The sequence below is a fragment of the Lithobates pipiens genome, unplaced genomic scaffold, assembly GCF_037356315.1.
Source record: "Lithobates pipiens isolate NorthernLeopardFrog02 unplaced genomic scaffold, aLitPip1_a1.2 Scaffold_22, whole genome shotgun sequence".
Classification (NCBI taxonomy): domain Eukaryota; kingdom Metazoa; phylum Chordata; class Amphibia; order Anura; family Ranidae; genus Lithobates; species Lithobates pipiens.
In genome coordinates, this window is record NW_027507784.1 from 14,471,072 (window position 1) to 14,488,321 (window position 17,250).

The window sequence follows — 17,250 nt, forward strand, 5'->3', positions numbered from 1 at the left end:
CATTGTCTACTGTACACCCAAACACCACCGTCTACTATACACCAAAACACCACCGTCTACTGTACACCCAAACACCACCATCTACTGTACACCCAAACACCATCGTCTACAGTACACCCAAACACCACCGTCTACTGTACACCCAAACACCACCGTCTACTGTACACCCAAACACCACCGTCTACAGTAACCCAAACACCACAGTCTACAGTACACCCAAACACCACTGTCTACTGTACACCCAAACACCACCATTTATAGTACATCCAAACACCATCGTCTACTGTACTCCCAAACACCACTGTCTACTGTACACCCAAACACCACCGTCTACTGTACACCCAAACACCGCCGTCTACTGTACACCCAAACACCACCGTCTACTGTACACCCAAACACCGCCGTCTACTGTACACCCAAACACCACCGTCTACAGTAACCCAAACACCACCGTCTACAGTACACTCAAACACCACCATCTACAGTACCCACAAACAACACAGTACACCCAAACAACACCATCTACAGTACACCCAAACACCACAGTCTACAGCACACCCAAACACCACAGTCTACTGTACACCCAAACACCACCGTCTACTGTACACCCAAACACCACCGTCTACTGTACACCCAAACACCACCATCTACAGTACACCCAAACACCACTGTCTACAGTACACCCAAACACCACCGTCTACAGTACACCCAAACACCACCGTCTACAGTACACCCAAACACCACCGTCTACAGTACACCCAAACACCACCGTCTACAGTACACCCAAACACCACCGTCTACTGTACTGTACACCCAAACACCCCCGTCTACTGTACACCCAAACACCACCATCTACAGTAACCCAAACACTATTGTCTACAGTATACACATCACAATTGTCTACAGTACCCCCAAACACCACAGTCTACAGTACACCCAAACATCTATAGTACACCCAAACAATATAGTCTTCAGTTGGGATGGGCAAGCAGTTCAACAGAACATCGGGAACACCCAAATTTTTGCGCACTCGGCAAGATGTTTGCCTGCCGAGCGCACAATCAATAGTTTGTTAACTATATCCTTCGGGCTCGGCCTCGCTGCGCTCGGCTCTTTTTTATTCCTGCTCTGTGTCCACTTGGATAGTGGGGATAGAACCTGGACTCACGGCGCAGGCGCCGTTCATCCTTGGCAATTTTCAGAATCTGTGTTGCTGTGTACTGCGCATGCGCAGTACGCAGCGGACACTATCGGATGGAGGACGTTATTTGACAAGACACCGGTGTCTTCTCATCCCCCTCCCCTCCTCCGGACCCATGCAGGACAAGCAGGTGAGGAGGAACACGGACTGGGGAGAGGCAGAGACAGAAGAGAGAGAGGAGAGAGGCAGAGAGCGGGAGAGGCAGCAGATAGAGAGAGACAGGCAGAGAGAGAGACAGACAGACAGAGAGAGAGAGAGAGGGGCAGAGAGAGAGAGAGAAAGACAGAGACAGGGAGAGAGGCAGAGAGAGAGAGAGAGACAGAGAGAGAGACGGGCAGAGAGAGAGACAGGCAGAGAGAGAGACAGGCAGAGAGAGAGACAGGCAGAGAGAGAGACAGGCAGAGAGAGAGACAGGCAGAGAGAAAGACAGGCAGAGAGAAAGACAGGCAGAGAGAAAGACAGGCAGAGAGAGAGACAGGCAGAGAGAGCGAGAGGCAGAGAGAGACACAGAGACAGAGAGAGAGAGAGAGAGAGAGGCAGAGAGAGACACAGAGAGAGAGAGAGATGGGCAGAGAGAGAGACAGAGGCAGAGAGACAGAGGCAGAGAGAGAGAGGCAGAGAGAGAGAGAGGCAGAGAGAGAGAGAGAGAGAGAGAGAGAGGCAGAGAGAGAGAGAGGCAGAGAGAGAGAGAGGCAGAGAGAGAGAGAGGCAGAGAGAGAGAGAGACAGAGAGAGAGAGAGAGGCAGAGAGAGAGAGAGAGGCAGAGAGAGAGAGAGACAGAGGGAGAGAGAGAGAGAGAGGCAGAGAGAGAGAGAGGCAGAGAGAGAGAGAGGCAGAGAGAGAGAGAGGCAGAGAGAGAGAGAGACAGAGAGAGAGAGAGAGGCAGAGAGAGAGAGAGACAGAGGGAGAGAGAGAGACAGAGGGAGAGAGAGAGAGAGAGGCAGAGAGAGAGAGAGACAGAGAGAGGGGCAGAGAGAGAGGCAGAGCAGAGAGAGGGAGGCAGAGAGAGAGACAGAGGGAGAGAGAGAGAGAGGGGCAGAGAGAGAGGCAGAGCAGAGAGAGGGAGGCAGAGAGAGAGACAGAGAGAGGGGCAGAGAGAGGGGCAGAGAGAGGGGCAGAGCAGAGAGAGGGAGAGAGGCAGAGCAGAGAGAGGGAGAGAGGCAGAGCAGAGAGAGGGAGGCAGAGCAGAGAGAGGGAGGCAGAGAGAGAGACAGAGGCAGAGAGAGAGAGGCAGAGAGAGAGAGAGGCAGAGAGAGAGAGAGGCAGAGAGAGAGAGAGAGGCAGAGAGAGAGAGAGAGGCAGAGAGAGAGAGAGAGGCAGAGAGAGAGAGAGAGGCAGAGAGAGAGAGAGGCAGAGAGAGAGAGAGGCAGAGAGAGAGAGAGGCAGAGAGAGAGAGGCAGAGAGAGAGAGGCAGAGAGAGAGAGGCAGAGAGAGAGAGGCAGAGAGAGAGAGAGGCAGAGAGAGAGAGAGGCAGAGAGAGAGAGAGGCAGAGAGAGAGAGAGGCAGAGAGAGAGACACAGAGAGAGAGGCAGAGAGAGGGGCAGAGCAGAGAGAGGCAGAGAGAGAGGAAGGCAGAGAGAGAGGAAGGCAGAGAGAAAGGGACAGAGAGAGAGAGACACAAATAGAAGGAGGCAGAGAGAGAGGCAATGAGAGAGGCAGAGAGAGACAGGCAGAGAGACAGAGACAGGCAGAGAGAGAGAGACAGAAAGAGGGAGACAGAGAGAGGCAGAGAGGGAGAGACAGACAGAGCGAGAGAGGCAGAGAGAGAGAGAGAAAGGCAGAGAGAAAGGGACAGAGAGAGAGACAGAGAGAGGCAGAGAGAAAGGGACAGAGAGAGAGAGACAGAGAGAGGGAGGCAGAGAGAGACAGAGGCAGAGAGGGACAGAGGCGGAGAGGGACAGAGGCAAAGAGGAACAGAGGCAGAGAGGGGTGGAGAGAGAGAGAGAGAGACAGGCAGAGAGAGAGAGAGAGAGAGAGAGACAGGCAGAGACAGGCAGAGAGAGAGAGAGAGCGAGACACACACAGGCAGAGAGAGAGAGTTACTGTAGGCAGGACAGTATAGTGGTCAGCGTAGTAGATAGTATAGTGGTCAGTTTAGTGTAGTGTACAGTATAGTGTACAGTGTAGTACAGTGGTCAGCATAGTATAGTGGTTAGTGTAGTGTACAGTGTAGTGTAGTGGACAGTATAGTAGGTTAGTGTAGTGGTCAGTATAGGAATCAGGTAGGTCAGTACTATTGTATTTGAAGGAACTTGGGGAGTGCAAAAAATCCGCAGGTTAGGGGGCGCAAATTACTTGCCTTACCCCGAGTGCTGACAACCCACGCTACACCACTGACAGTGGGGATCAGTGATCCCGACTGGGTGTCATACGATGTCCAGCAGGATAAGCTGCTCGTGCACGCCCCCAGGAGCATGTAGCGTGGCAATTGGTGGTACAGTGTGTTTGTCTGACACACTGCATCTCCGAACTAGGTAAAGAGCCTATGAGGTATGCCCTTTACCATGTGATGAGCTGTGATCACATGGAAACCATGAAGTGCTGTTTATTGGCTTTTCTCTATTTAAACTGTCAAGGCGCAGGTAGAGGAGAGACAATCAGTGGCTCTCCTGACGGGGGGGGGGAGGCTGCACTAATAATCGGCGCATTGATTATCAATGCAGACTCATCAGCAATGCCCAGCAGTGCCTCACCAGTGATGCCCACCAGTAATGCCAATCGGTAACCACCTGTACCCAGATATGATGCCAATCAGTGCCCATCGGGGGTGCCAATCAATAATGCCAGTCAGTGCCCATCAGTAATGCCTTTCATTGTTTCTTTATCAGTGCCCATCAGTGGCTATCAGTGCTGCATATTATTGCCTCCTCATCAGTGCCACCTCACCACTGTTTACAGTAGATCCAAACACCACCATCTTTAGTAAACCCTAACAGCACCATCTACAGTACACCTAAACAGCACCATCTACAGTACACCTAAACAATATAGTCTACAGTACACCTAAACAGCACCATCTACAGTACACCCAAACAATATAGTCCACAGTACACCTAAACAGCACCATCTACAGTACACTCAAGCACCACCATCTACAGTATGCCCAAGCACCACTCCTCCATACAGCTCTTGTAATAACTGTAAATTAAAAAAAGAATAAGCCCCATATAATCATCATCATGTCTTGCAGGCAGGGAAGTTGATTTTGCAGACAGTGTGCAGCTATAAGGAGGTGAGACAGAGCATGTTTGCCATATCTTTCGGGTGATGAGTGTGTTATACAGCCAGAGCATGTAGAGGAGGTGGTGAAATGGCTAACTAAGGCCGCGTACACACGGGCGGATTGTCTGTCCAACTTAGTCCGCTGAACCGTGTTTCAGCGGACAATCCGCTCGTGTGTGGGCTTCAGCGGACTTTTTCAGCGGACTGTCTGACGAACAAAGTCTTACGGAATTTCCGTAATTTTGTCCGTTCAAACTTGGTTTTGTCCGTCCAAACTTGGTTTCAGCGGACAGTCCGCTCGTGTGTAGGCAAGTTGGACGGACTAAGTATGGCGCATGCTCAGAAAGGATTTACACGGCCGAAGGTTGCATTGCAGTGTATTGGACGTTGTTTTTCTAGTCCCGTCGTACGTGCTGTACACGTCATCATGCAAGCTTTCAGCGGACTGTCTGCTCATCGTGTGTGGTCAAGTCCGTTCATTCAAATTTTGAACGGACTGTCTGTCGGATTGTCTGACGAACTTAGTTGGGCAGACAATCCGCCCGTGTGTACGCGGCCTAAGCCTTCATCATCCTTCTTTATCACCCAGGTACAGATTAGCTCGCTTTTCACCACAGCTGCCAAGGCATCCCGTTCTGCCTCCTCATCTACAGTCACTCCTGCCATTGCCCTGCAAACTGTTACGGAGCAAACTGCTGAATAAAATGAGCCTAGCTTGAGTCACTTGCTTCTAGGGGATGCACAGGTACTAATCGGATCTGAGATTAAAACGGTATTAAACCCAAAACCAAGACTGTCAATTTATTGCAGCTTACCTATCCTTGGGTTGTGATGGCTCCATTGGATTTGTTCTTTTAGGTTTTCACCTGGTGATCTGACCAGTAACTCACCTCCTGTATGAAAGTAACTACACTCCGGATGAATGAGCAACCTTTGGACCATTGCTAATCTTGTGGAAGGGGAGTGTTAGATGGACTAGCAGAACAAAACAAACTGAAACGAAACTCCAGCTCACACTTCGTAATTAGTTACAGTAAACCATTTTTTTTCCCCCCCCTTTTGGGAGAAAGGTTAAATAAAAGCTGATCGTGGTTTGTCCCATCCCTCTAATTCCTACATTTGTAGGACAGCTTGTTCTGTTATAAAACTGACTTACTAGCTGGATCACCCTGTGAAAATAAAGAAAAGAAAGCCTTAAAGTGGTTCTGCACCTTTAAAAAAAATAGTAAAAGTCAGCAGATACAAATATTGCAGCTGCTGACTTTTAATAAATGGACACTTACCTGTCCCAGGGTCCAGCGATGTCGGCGGCAGATGACGAGCGATCGCCCGACTCTCTGCTGCCACCATCCTCTGTCAGGGAATCGGGAAATGAAGCGTTGCAGCTTCAATGCCCGGTTCCCTACTGCGCATGCGTGAGTCTCAGAACACAACGGGGGGGGGGGGGGGCATCTGCGGCGGTCTTGTCCCAGAAGTGGGTGCAGATACCTGGATTATCCAGGTAACTGCACCCCCTCCCCCCTGAAAGGTGCCAATAGTGGCACCGGAGGGGGGGGAGGGATCAGATGAGTGGAACTTCCACTTCAGGGTGGAGGTCCGCTTTAAAAAGAAATCGAATGCACCCAACACATCTAAGGATTGGTAAACTGCAATATATTAAAGGGGTTGTAAAGGTAAATGTTTTTTCACCTTAATGCATTCTATGCATTAAGGTGAAAAAACATCTGACAGTCCTGGCGCCCCCAGCCCCCCGTTTTACTTACCTCACCCCTCGAAAGTCCCACACTCGTCCCCCGACGTCCTTTCCACCGTTCAGCCTGGCCGCTGATTGGCTGGAGTGGATGGATGGAAAGCAGTGCAGCCATTGGCTCACGCTGCTGTCAATCACATCCACTGACGCGGAGCGCCGGGGGGGTGGGGCCGTGTGATACAGCCGGCGGCTATAGCCGCTCGCTGTATCACGGGAGCGTGCCCGCAGATGCTTCTCACCATGCGAGGGAGCTCACATGAACGTGAGAAGCATCTGAGGGAGGAAGCAGAGACAGCCGCCGAGGGACCCCAGAGAGCAGGTTCGGGGCCACTCTGTGCCAAACAAGCTGCACAGTGGAGGTAAGTATAACATGTTTGTTATTTTTTAAAAATAAAATTGTTATCTTTACAATCCCTTTAAGTGTTTGCTTTTGGGTTTAATACCGCTTTAAGGAGGAGAGTAACGGGAGCCTAGGTGGAGGGAACACCAGGCAGGGAAAATCAGTTGGCAGTGATGTTCCTGCCTCCGCAGCATACTGCCAAGTTGTCTCCAGAAATGAAGAGGGAGGGGATGATGATGAAGTCTCTGACCATACCTGGGTGCCCAATATATCAATGGAGGGTAGAGGGGCAGAAGCATAACCCCAGAGAGGCAGGATGTCATCCAGGAGCAACTCACGGAGAAGTGTCATCCTGTGCTCCCCGGAGCTCACCGATGTGGGCCTGTTGTTTTCGCTGTCTCTGCCTCCAGCATAACAAGCATAGCAATACCAACTGGCCATTTGGGTGTAACGTGTATGAAAATACATCTTACCCTTCACCATGCAGTTCAGTAGGAACAGCACCAGAATTTTCTTCATCAGGAATAGGGACACAATCCTCGTCCTCCTTCCAGCTTCTCCCTTTCCACCTCTGCCTCCAATATACACAATTTTTCTCAGCAGCCTCCAGTAAAAGAGATGACAGTATATCAAGGGGTGTCAGAAATCTCTCCTATGGCTTCTTCAACGGATAATACCATCTTCATGGGACTACATAGAGCAGAGGCAAGCATAAGCTGCAACCTTGCTCGGATTCTGCCAGCCCCACTCCAGCATTGAACAGGCAAGTTTTGCTGCTCCACCTGCTGGAGTGCAAAAAAACGAACAAAAAAAACCCCCTCCAGCCAGCCCTATGCCCAGTGCTTAAATGCTAGCTTCATTAAACTGCTGGATTTAGAATTCCTGCCTTTCCAGCTGGTGGATTCTGCCCCTTTAGAGAACTTGCAGCCTGCAGTGGACGATTCTCAGCTGCCATTTCCTTGCCAATAAGACCATCCCTGCCCTTCACTATCATGTGGAAAGCAAGGTTTTCATATCACTGGAGTACACAGTCAACAGCAAGGTCCACATGACCATGGACATGTGGTCCAGAAGGAACAGCAAGGTTGCTGCATATCATTTATTGCTCACTGGGTGATTCTAATAGAAGCTGGGAAGGATGCAGGACAGGACACACCACTGGAACATGTTAAAGCGGAGGTCCACCCTAAAGTGGAGCTTCCGCTCATTGGAACCCTCCCCCCCTCCGGCGCCACAATTGGCACCTTTCAGGGGGGAGGGGGGTGCAGGTACCTGTACAGTACAGGTATTTGCACCCACTTCCGGTGTAGAGAATATAAGCCCCTTTCCGCAGAATCTACGCCCCTTTCCGAAGGTCCCCCGCTGTCTGCTGGGAAACACACGGATCCCAGAGACAGCGGGGACCATCCTTATTGCGCAGCGTGACTCGCGCATGCGCAGTAGGGAACCGGGAAATGAAGCCGAAAGGCTCCACTACCTGATTCCCATACCCAAGATGGCGGCGGCAGCACCCCGAGAGACGATCGAGAGATCGGCTTCAGGTGCCGACATCGCGGGCGCGCTGGGCGGGTAAGTGTCACTATTTTAAAAGTCAGCAGCTGCAGTATTTGTAGCTGCTGGCTTTTAAAAAAAAAAAACAGCGGACTCCCGCTTTAAGCTGCCCCCACCTCCGACCCTCCTACTTCTCCTCCTCAATGCCTTCTTCTGCCGAGTCATCTTTTTATCCACCAGGCCCCATTAAGCATTCAATAAATTATTCTTCAGCTCAGGATCAAATATACCACACCGTGCTGCAGCTGGTATGACTAGGGGACAGAAGCCACGCTCCGAGAATCCCATAGAGGATTCTCTCAGCTCTGCAGGGGCAGGCTCAGAGCTGGTTAAATTGAGTCTGAATTGGTGGTATGCAACAACCTTTCCTGGCACATGTCCTCAATTTGGTGTTGCTGCAGTTCATGGATAGATACCCAGGGTTATGAGATCTTCTGAGGCAGGCCAGAAGAGTATGTAGCCGTTTCAGATAATCATACCCAGCCAGTGTTCGGGCTAGATCAAATTCAGCAGGAATTCCATCTGTCCGCTAACCTCCTGATTTGTGACATGCCCACCAGGTGGAACTCAACTTTGGACTTCTGCTGCAGCAGCTGCACATCCATCAAAGGACCACCAATGAGTACCAGTGCAAGTATGGCACTAGAACAGGTTCATTGCACCAGTGGCTGCTGATAGAGGATGCATTGTACTGTATTGTCACCATTCAAGGAGACCATAAGAATGGTGACTCAGGACAATGCATGCATCAGCATGTACTATTTGTATTCCTGTTGGGGCAAACACTGCATGGCCTCATGGACAGGGCACCCGAAACAGAGCAGCAAAAGGAGGACTTTCTTGTATCTCAGGGTCTGCTCTATGCAGACACTGTCCCTGTGAGGACACAGCAGCACAGGAGGAGGAGTATGATTGGGGACATTAATGCTGAAGATAACACGGGGCACTCTTCCGGGGGTTGGATTCATGTCTTCCAGAGTGGTACATGGCTGAGGGAGGTGGCTGGGATAGGGTCAGCCTCAGCTTCCTTGAGGACTCGGGTTCCTCTACCTCCAGCAATTTGTGGTGCTTGGGCTCCCTCATGCTCCAGAGCCTGTGAAAGGACCCTAGGATTTGTGGCATTAAGCAGAGGGACCATTACTGGTTGCAGTGGCGGCCCGCCCATAGGGGGCGCCCGGGCGCCGCCCCCCCTCCCCCTAGGTGTAAAAAAAAAAAGTAAAAAAAAAAAAAACGGGCCCTTTAAGACATTTAAAAAAAAAAAAAAATGTCATTTAACAATTTAACATAGTGTACTGTGGCGCCGGTCACAGTGCACTATGAGAAGCGCCACGTCGATGCAATCACAAGATTGCATCCATGGCGCTTCATTTGCGGGTTAAAAACCCGCCTTGCGGCGCACTGTAGAACGCCGACTAGCTTCCGCCTGTAAAATCACTGTGATTCTACGGGCGGGAGCATTGTCAATCTTAGACAGGCAGGTCACTTCCGGCTTTCGGCTGCTTTACAAAACCCAGAAGTGACGTTGGCAGCTCCGTTCCTCAGCCCGAGCGGAGCTGCAAGACAGTGAGGCAGGAGGTGAGTGACCGCATAAAGGCTTTCTAGTTTCTACTTTGTTGAGGATGTTCATGCATTTAGCTGAATGAATGGAAAAAAAGCTTTCACAGCCAGAAAGGTTTCCCCAGGCCAGGCGACTTTTGCCGTGGCCAATCAGAGAATGAGCTCTGAAGGGGAAACTCCACGCCAAATTTCTGAAAAAAAATTTGACGTGGGTTCCCCCTCCGAGAGCATACCAGGCCCTTAGGTCTGGTATGGATTCCAAGGGGAACCCCCTATGCCGAAAAAACGCCGTGGGGGTCCCCCCCAGATCCACACCAGACCCTTATCCGAGCATGCTACCCGGCCGGCCAGGAAAGGGGGTGGGGACGAGCGGGCGCCCCCCCCTCCTGAGCCGTACCAGGCCGCGTGCCCTCAACATGGGGGGGTGCCTTGGGGGAGGGGGGGCGTGCGGCCCCCCCACCCCAAAGCACCTTGTCCCCATGTCGATGAGGACAAGGGCCTCTTCCTGACAACCCTGGCCGTTGGGTGTCGGGGTCTGCGGGCGGGGGGCTTATCGGAATCCGGGAGCCCCCTTCAATAAGGGGGCCCCGGATACCGGCCCCCCACCCTATGTGAATGAGTATGGGGTACAATGTACCCCTACCCATTCACCTGTGAAAAAAAGTACAAAAAAAAACACAACACAGGGTTAAAATATGTTATTGCACAGCTCCGGGGGTCTTCCATCTTCGGGGGTCTTCTCGCCGGACTCCTCCGCTATCTTCTTGTAGCTGTAGAAGAAGAAGAATGGGCGGCGACAGAAGACAGGGCCACCGCCTGTAAAAGAGCTATAAGAAGGCGCAGTGGCCCGGCAGAAGAACCGAAGAGGGGGACAAGACCCCCGAAGTCGGAAGAAGAGGCCGGCGGCGAGGAAGAAAGCTGGACTCCTCCGCTAGCAAAAGAGCTACAAGAAGATAGCGGAGGAGTCCGGCGAGAAGACCCCCGAAGACGGAAGACCCCCGGAGCTGTGCAATAACATATTTTAGCCCTGTGTTGTGTTTTTTTTGTACTTTTTTTAACAGGTGAATGGGTAGGGGTACAATTTACCCCATACTCATTTACATAGGGTGGGGGGCCGGTATCCGGGGCCCCCTTATTAAAGGGGGCTCCCAGATTCCGATAAGCCCCCCGCCCGCAGACCCCGACAACCAACGGCCAGGGTTGTCGGGAAGAGGCCCTTGTCCTCATCGACATGGGGACAAGGTGCTTTGGGGTGGGGGGCCGCACGCTCCCCCCTCCCCCAAGGCACCCCCCCATGTTGAGGGCACACGGCCTGGTACGGCTCAGGAGGGGGGGGCCGCCCGCTCGTCCCCACCCCCTTTCCTGGCCGGCCGGGTAGCGTGCTCGGATAAGGGTCTGGTGTGGATCTGGGGGGGTACCCCCACGCCGATTTTTCAGCGTAGGGGGTTCCCCTTGGAATCCATACCAGACCTTTATTGCATTCTTTAACAGTTGGTTTAAACATTGACATTTTCAATATTTTATCCAGATATACAATCTGTCCTGTGATCTGAGCTGTATACTCGTGACACTATGGGTAGAAGGAAGTGGAATACAGGGGACGGATTAGGTGGATTACATAAGGGGTGTGGTTTATGAGAAGTGGGAGGGGCCAAATGATGGGCGGGTCATGATGGGCGGGGTCTGGCGCCCCCCCATCCAAAAACTTCACCAGCCGCCACTGAAGTGGGCTTAGAGTTAGAAAGAAGTGATGAGTGCAGTAGTAGGGAGAGGGGAGAAGTGAGGGTGATATGTACAGATTGTGGGGTGGAGCAGGAGGTTGAAGAAAAGTGAGTTTGAGGAGAGAGGCTACAATTGTGAAGAGGAGGAGAGGTAAAGAGTGCATGTTTCAGAGAGGAAGGTGAGATCATTTGGAAACGAGGTCACCTGCAGTCTGCTGTGGTTTGCTTTGTGCAAATAGTTGAAGTGCAAAAGCAGAAGTGCCACTTATTTAAAGAACCCCACTTCTTTGGAAGAACCCCCTGCAAGTGCAGCCCCCTGTATGTGTTCCCCCATAACGAAGGCCTTGTTTTTATACTGTGTTGGGTGTGGGTTGAATCTGGCAATTAATCAATCAGGAGGTAATATTGGGCACACAGCTAGCAGAGCAAATCTTTCACATCACATTCAAATTGCAAGAGGAGCAAAAGGCCAAAATTGTAAAGATAAGGGAACCCATAATTTAGGTAAGACTTAATAGCTAAATAAACATTGAAATAATGTGAGCATGGCTGCAGATTGAGTTGACAAAGCAGTGACAAACAGATTTACCAAATAAGCATGTGAGCAGTCAGGCAGTGTTCGGTTTGAAGTAGATGGGGGTATAAACGCAGATTTACCTGTGAAGAGAGAAGAAAATGCTCAGATGGCTCTTGCAAGAGCAGAAGTGCCACTTATTTAAAGAACCCCACTTCTTTGGAAGAACCCCCTGTATGTGCAACCCTCTGTATGTAATCTACTCTACTCTGTTAGTATATCCACTCTTACTGGAAAAAGGTGGACAATGAGTCAGTCAGGCGGGGGTGCCAGGATCGGCAGATTGACAGATCTCCAGGGAAACCAAAGACCTCCAAACAAGGCTCCAAGGGGTGTGCAGGTACCCGCCAAGCTGGACCTCGGACATGGGAAACACCAAGGCTGGAACTCAGGTGTTGAAAGCCAGACTGGATGGCCAAAGAACTTGTATCCGGGGGGGTTGGGGGGAGCCGACGGTATGGAAAGAAAAAATACCTCCATATGGTGTAGGTCAAAAAGTGTGTTTTTTATTATAAAAACCAACATACATCGGTAAGAATAAAAAACTGTGATCACAGAGTAAGAGAGGCAATGTGGGAAGCAGAGAGCCAAGGCTTGACTCTCAGAAGATCTCTAGGAAAAGACCTGAAGACTTAAAATGGCTGTAAACCCTTACAAACCACTTTGACCTACAGGTAAGCCTAGATTAAGTCTTACCTGTAGGTCCAAGAACTATCTCCTAAACCTATACAGTTTAGGAGATATTTGCCAAAACACAGGCACCGCTGTCTACAGCGCATGCGCCGTAGACAGCTGCAGGTGCACTGAGCGCGTGGCTGTCAACGGCGATATGCCGCAAGTGGCGGCCCCGTGCGCATGCGCGGGAGTGACGTCATCGCGGCTTCGTCGAATGACAGCGCCGGAGCAGCAAGACCCACCGAGAAGATGGAGGCTCTGTACACAAGGGGACAGCGGTGACTTCGCTGGCTCCTGTGTCAGGTAAGTGACACATAATGGATTACTATGCGTTGCGATGCATAGTAGTCCATTATGCTTTACCTTTGCAGGGAATTTAAAGAGGAAACAAACCCATCAGGGTTTACTTCATCTTTAAGCACACGGCTGTCTTTAAAGGGAGACTGACTACATGTGGCTCAATCTGTTTTCTCCTGCCCCTGTGCCTCTAGGAAGACTTTCTCCTCTGTGTTTTAGCAGGAATGCTCCAGCACCCGAGCCCTGGCCCAAGGTCACCCCCCCAGACTATGGGGCACCCCTGAGGGCTACCAACAGTCTCTTTCTTGCACCCAACTGTTCCTGCTGGCATGGCTCATATCTAGTTATGAGGTAAGCTCTGCCCCCTGGCAGCCCACTACTGGGGATTGGCTGAGGCCTCATAAATATGCATGGCAGTCCCTCCTTACTCCCACCCAGTGGCGTCACTACGGTTGGAGTCACCTGGTGCGGTAAAACATGGTGTCACCCCCCATTCCTGTCTAGGCTGCCCAGCATACTGCCGGCAGCACACAGTCATGGCGTGCACCCCAAAACAGCCCCTGTAAATTATAGTATAGGGTGGTATAGTGGCAAGTTAGGGTAGTATATGGTGGTATAGTGGTAGGTTGGGGTGGTATCGGGCAGGTTGAGGTGGTATAGGGCAGGTTGAGGTGGTATAGGGCAGGTCGGGTGGTATAGAGCTGGTTATGTCGGTACAGGGCAGGTTATGTCGGTACAGGGCAGGTTGGGGTGGTATGTGGCAGGTTAGGGTGGTATATGGCAGGTTAGGGTGGTAAAGGGCAGGTTGGGGTAGCGCAGGGATGGTTGGGGTGGTATAAGACAAGGTTGGAGGTGTACAGGGCAGGTTGGGTTGGTATAGGGCAGGCTGGGGTGGTATAGGGCAAGTGAGGGTGGTACAAGGAAGGTACAGGGTGGTATAGGGCAGGTTGAAGTGTTATAGTGCAGGTTGGGGTGGTACTGGGTAACTTAGGGTGGTACAAGGCAGGCTGGGGTGGTACAGGGCAGGTTAAGGTGGTACAGGGCAGGTTGGGGTGGTACAGGTCAGGATGAGGTGGGACAGGACAGGTTGAGGTGGTACAGGGCAGGTTAGGGTGGTACAGAGCAGGATGAGGTGGTACAGGGCAGGGTACGTTGGTACAGGGCAGGTTGAGGTTGTACAGGGCAGGTTGGGGTGGTACAGGGCAGGTTGGGGTGGTGCAGGTTGGGGTGGTACAGGGCAGGTTGAGGTGGTACAGGGCAGATTAGGGTGGTATAGGGCAGGTTGGGGTGGTACAGGGCAGATTAGGGTGGTATAGGGCAGGTTGGGGTGGTACAGGGCAAGTTAAGGTGGCACAGGGCAGGTTTTGGTGGTATAGTGCAGGTTGGGGTGGTATAGGGCAAGTTAGGATATGTAGTGACACTGCACTGCATTTACTTACAGCATGCTTCATGCCTGCAGATGGGCGGGGCTGCTGTGTCCTCGCCTCTCATCTCCTTCAGCTGCAGGATCAGCAATAGTGAAGGAGTCTTTGGGAAGAGTGGAGGAGGCAGCCACACCCACAGCTCCGCCCACCAACTCCGGCTCACTCGGGGGTATTAGCCTGACTGAGGAGTGTTACAGGCAGCCTCCCCTGTGCAAACTCCGCTCCACTACAAGCAACAAAGTACAGTGTTTAGCAGCGGTCCCGGTGTCACCCCTCTGCGGGCCGCCCCCCACCTGCACCCCCATAGCAACGCCACTGCTCCCACCACCCAGTTCTGGAAGCTTCTACAACTTCCAGACCAGGGGGAAGTGCCAGAGAGAGCTAACAGATGAATCATCCAGCCCTGAGTCACTGAACCCTGAACCAGATTCCACAACTTAGCCTTAGCCCTGAGCCAAACAAAATTTGCCTACTCTACACTAACAAGCCTATACTACTTCTAGCACAATAGAGGGTGCTACACTAATAAATCTAAACAAACATTTTAAACTGTACTAACACCTTATTGTGCATACACAATTAGCAATGTTTTTTGCTGGTGCCCCCCTTTCCAAGGCAATGCTGAACACTGCAGAACCTGGTGACACTTTATTGATAATGATGGCCAATAGTCCTCTCACCAGTCCCGAGGGTGCAGCTGCAGGCAGAAGGGGCCTCATCAGTCTATCCACAAAGCCCTCAGTGAACAGCGGTGTGTGTGGATGTTGGAGGCACGCTCCAGTCTCCTCATGACAGCGGTGTGGGTGTTGCTCGTGCAGCCGAGACTATGCTGCAACATCCACATCTCTCTCTAGCATAAGGTGACCAGATTTTTAAAATGAAATCCTGGGACATATTTTTTTTTTTTTTACTAGCAATGGCGGCAATCAATGACTCTCTGCCCATCGCGGCTCGCCTCCTGCCTCACAGCCTGTCAAGTCTTACTCTTCGCGCCCTGGGTACTACTGGGTGGGGAGCGGAGGAAGATCACTCCACCAGAAAAGGAAAGGAGATAAGCAGGCAGGCGGCTGGCCGGGACTTGAGCCAAGGCAGAAGAAAATGTGAGCGGAGCTGGATGGGCATGCACCCAAAACTGAAATATTCCCCCCGCTCCGACCAGCACATGATCATCAGAAAGGGGCACAGATAATATGAAAAAATACACTCCCCTAAGCTAGTAGGAGTGACAGAGTGGGGGGGTGTAATTTAATTTTTTTTTTTTTTTAATTCTGCACTGATTGTCTTTGAAATTGCCCTGGCCCCTGTTCAAATACAATCTGGGGACAAAACCAGGGACAGACTTGGTCCGGGGACAGTGTCCTCAATCCGGGGACTGTCTCCGGAAACCGGGGATGTCTGGTCATCCTACTCTAGCAGAATCAGGTTCTCTCTGGCCAGACCTCTGGTGAACAGGAGCCAATGATCAGAGGTGCTCTCCCTTCCAGATCTTGGGTGCAGAAGTCCCCAGCTTTCCCGAAAACCTAAGGGTTAAGTTCACCTTCGCTGATTAAAAAGCTTTGGTGTCAATTTTTGTTTGGACTTGAAACGGTTCCAGCCGTTGGTCACTGCTGCGCCCACTTTGATGCACAGCCATTTAGACAGGAACGTGTGCGTTGGGATTAGTAAGTTTGATGTTCCAAATATGAACTCACCGTTTAAGCTGGCCATGGCAATGTAGGGGCCTACAGAATATCTCCTTCTCCTCATGACCATTGAGATGTTTTGTAGTCCTCAGAGGTGAAGTGGACAGTGTCGATAACATTGTAAACTGATAGCACTATAGGAGAGGCAGAGTGCTCTGGAAGTTAGGAGTTCACTGGATTTCGAGAAGGATCAACAGGTCTATTTTTCCACTTATCAAAGAGATATAACAAAACACCTACAAAGGTATATGTAACAGACTATGTCCCTGCCACATGCATTTTAGCAGGTGTCTCAAAGTAGCCAGCTAAACACAATAATACATTTCCACCTGATGCTGGCTGCTGGGAAGGTATATACGGTATATGAGCATTTTTTTTATATGATTGATTTCTTATAAATTGGTGATAGGGCCGTTTGCACTTATTTATTATTTATGGGGTGGAGACCAGGAGGAGCTGCTTGGAATGTTGATGAGGGCCCAAGTCAATCCCCAGCAAAATGGGCTGGTAGGGGGCAGGCCACCTTATAAGTACTCAGGGGTCTCGTCCAGTAGCAGCTGGTATTTTTTTTTGACGGGGCAGCAAACAACCACCCCTCCTCCGATAGGTCAGCGGCACCTCCCTCTCCCCCCCCCCCCCGCACTTGCTGTCTGCACTTCTATCCTATCTAGATGGCGGGTGGAGGGCTCCCATGTCCTCTCCTCCATCACAACAGCTTCCACCATGCAGCTCCTCCCCTCCTCCTAGGCTGTCCTTTCAGCCAATTGGGTGACGGGTCTCAAGACCCAGTTCCTGACTGGCCGGGAGGGGGATCCGTGTTACAATAGCGAATATTTATTTGCTATTGTAACACACCTGGGTTCTCTGTGCCCCAAGCCCACCCTATTTTGAAGCCTACTAGAGCCTCCGTGCCTCAGTCAGCACAGAGCACAGGCATAAGCATCCTTAAATAGTCCGTCTGGCGCCAACGACATCTGTCACTCTCTTTCTCCACTGGACACAGTGGACCATGTGAATGCTGTGACCAATCCCAGCAGATCACATGACAGTTGTAAACATTGAATGGCTTCGCTTCATCCTATTCATTGTGTACAATTGTGTTGCAAGCTGTGATTGATCATGGCGATCACAAGCCCATCTGACTACCCGTGGCCAATCATAGCTAATCAGAACAATACACACTGAATTAAAGTGAATGTAAGGGTAAGTTTCTTTTTTCTTTAAATAACAAACATGTCATACTTACCTCCACTGTG

The 17,250-nt window shown here is 51.2% G+C and overlaps 1 protein-coding gene across 1 annotated transcript in view; it reads right to left on the bottom strand.

Moving 5' to 3' along the window:
• Positions 1-5,387, bottom strand: part of LOC143923319 (uncharacterized) — a 38,720-nt gene extending 33,333 nt beyond the window's left edge. The window contains exon 1 of the mRNA XM_077446928.1: positions 5,239-5,387. Coding sequence (XP_077303054.1) covers positions 5,239-5,264 — 26 coding nt within the window. The 5' untranslated portion in view covers positions 5,265-5,387. The remainder of the gene's footprint in view (positions 1-5,238) is intronic.
• Between the last annotated feature and the right edge of the window lie 11,863 nt (positions 5,388-17,250).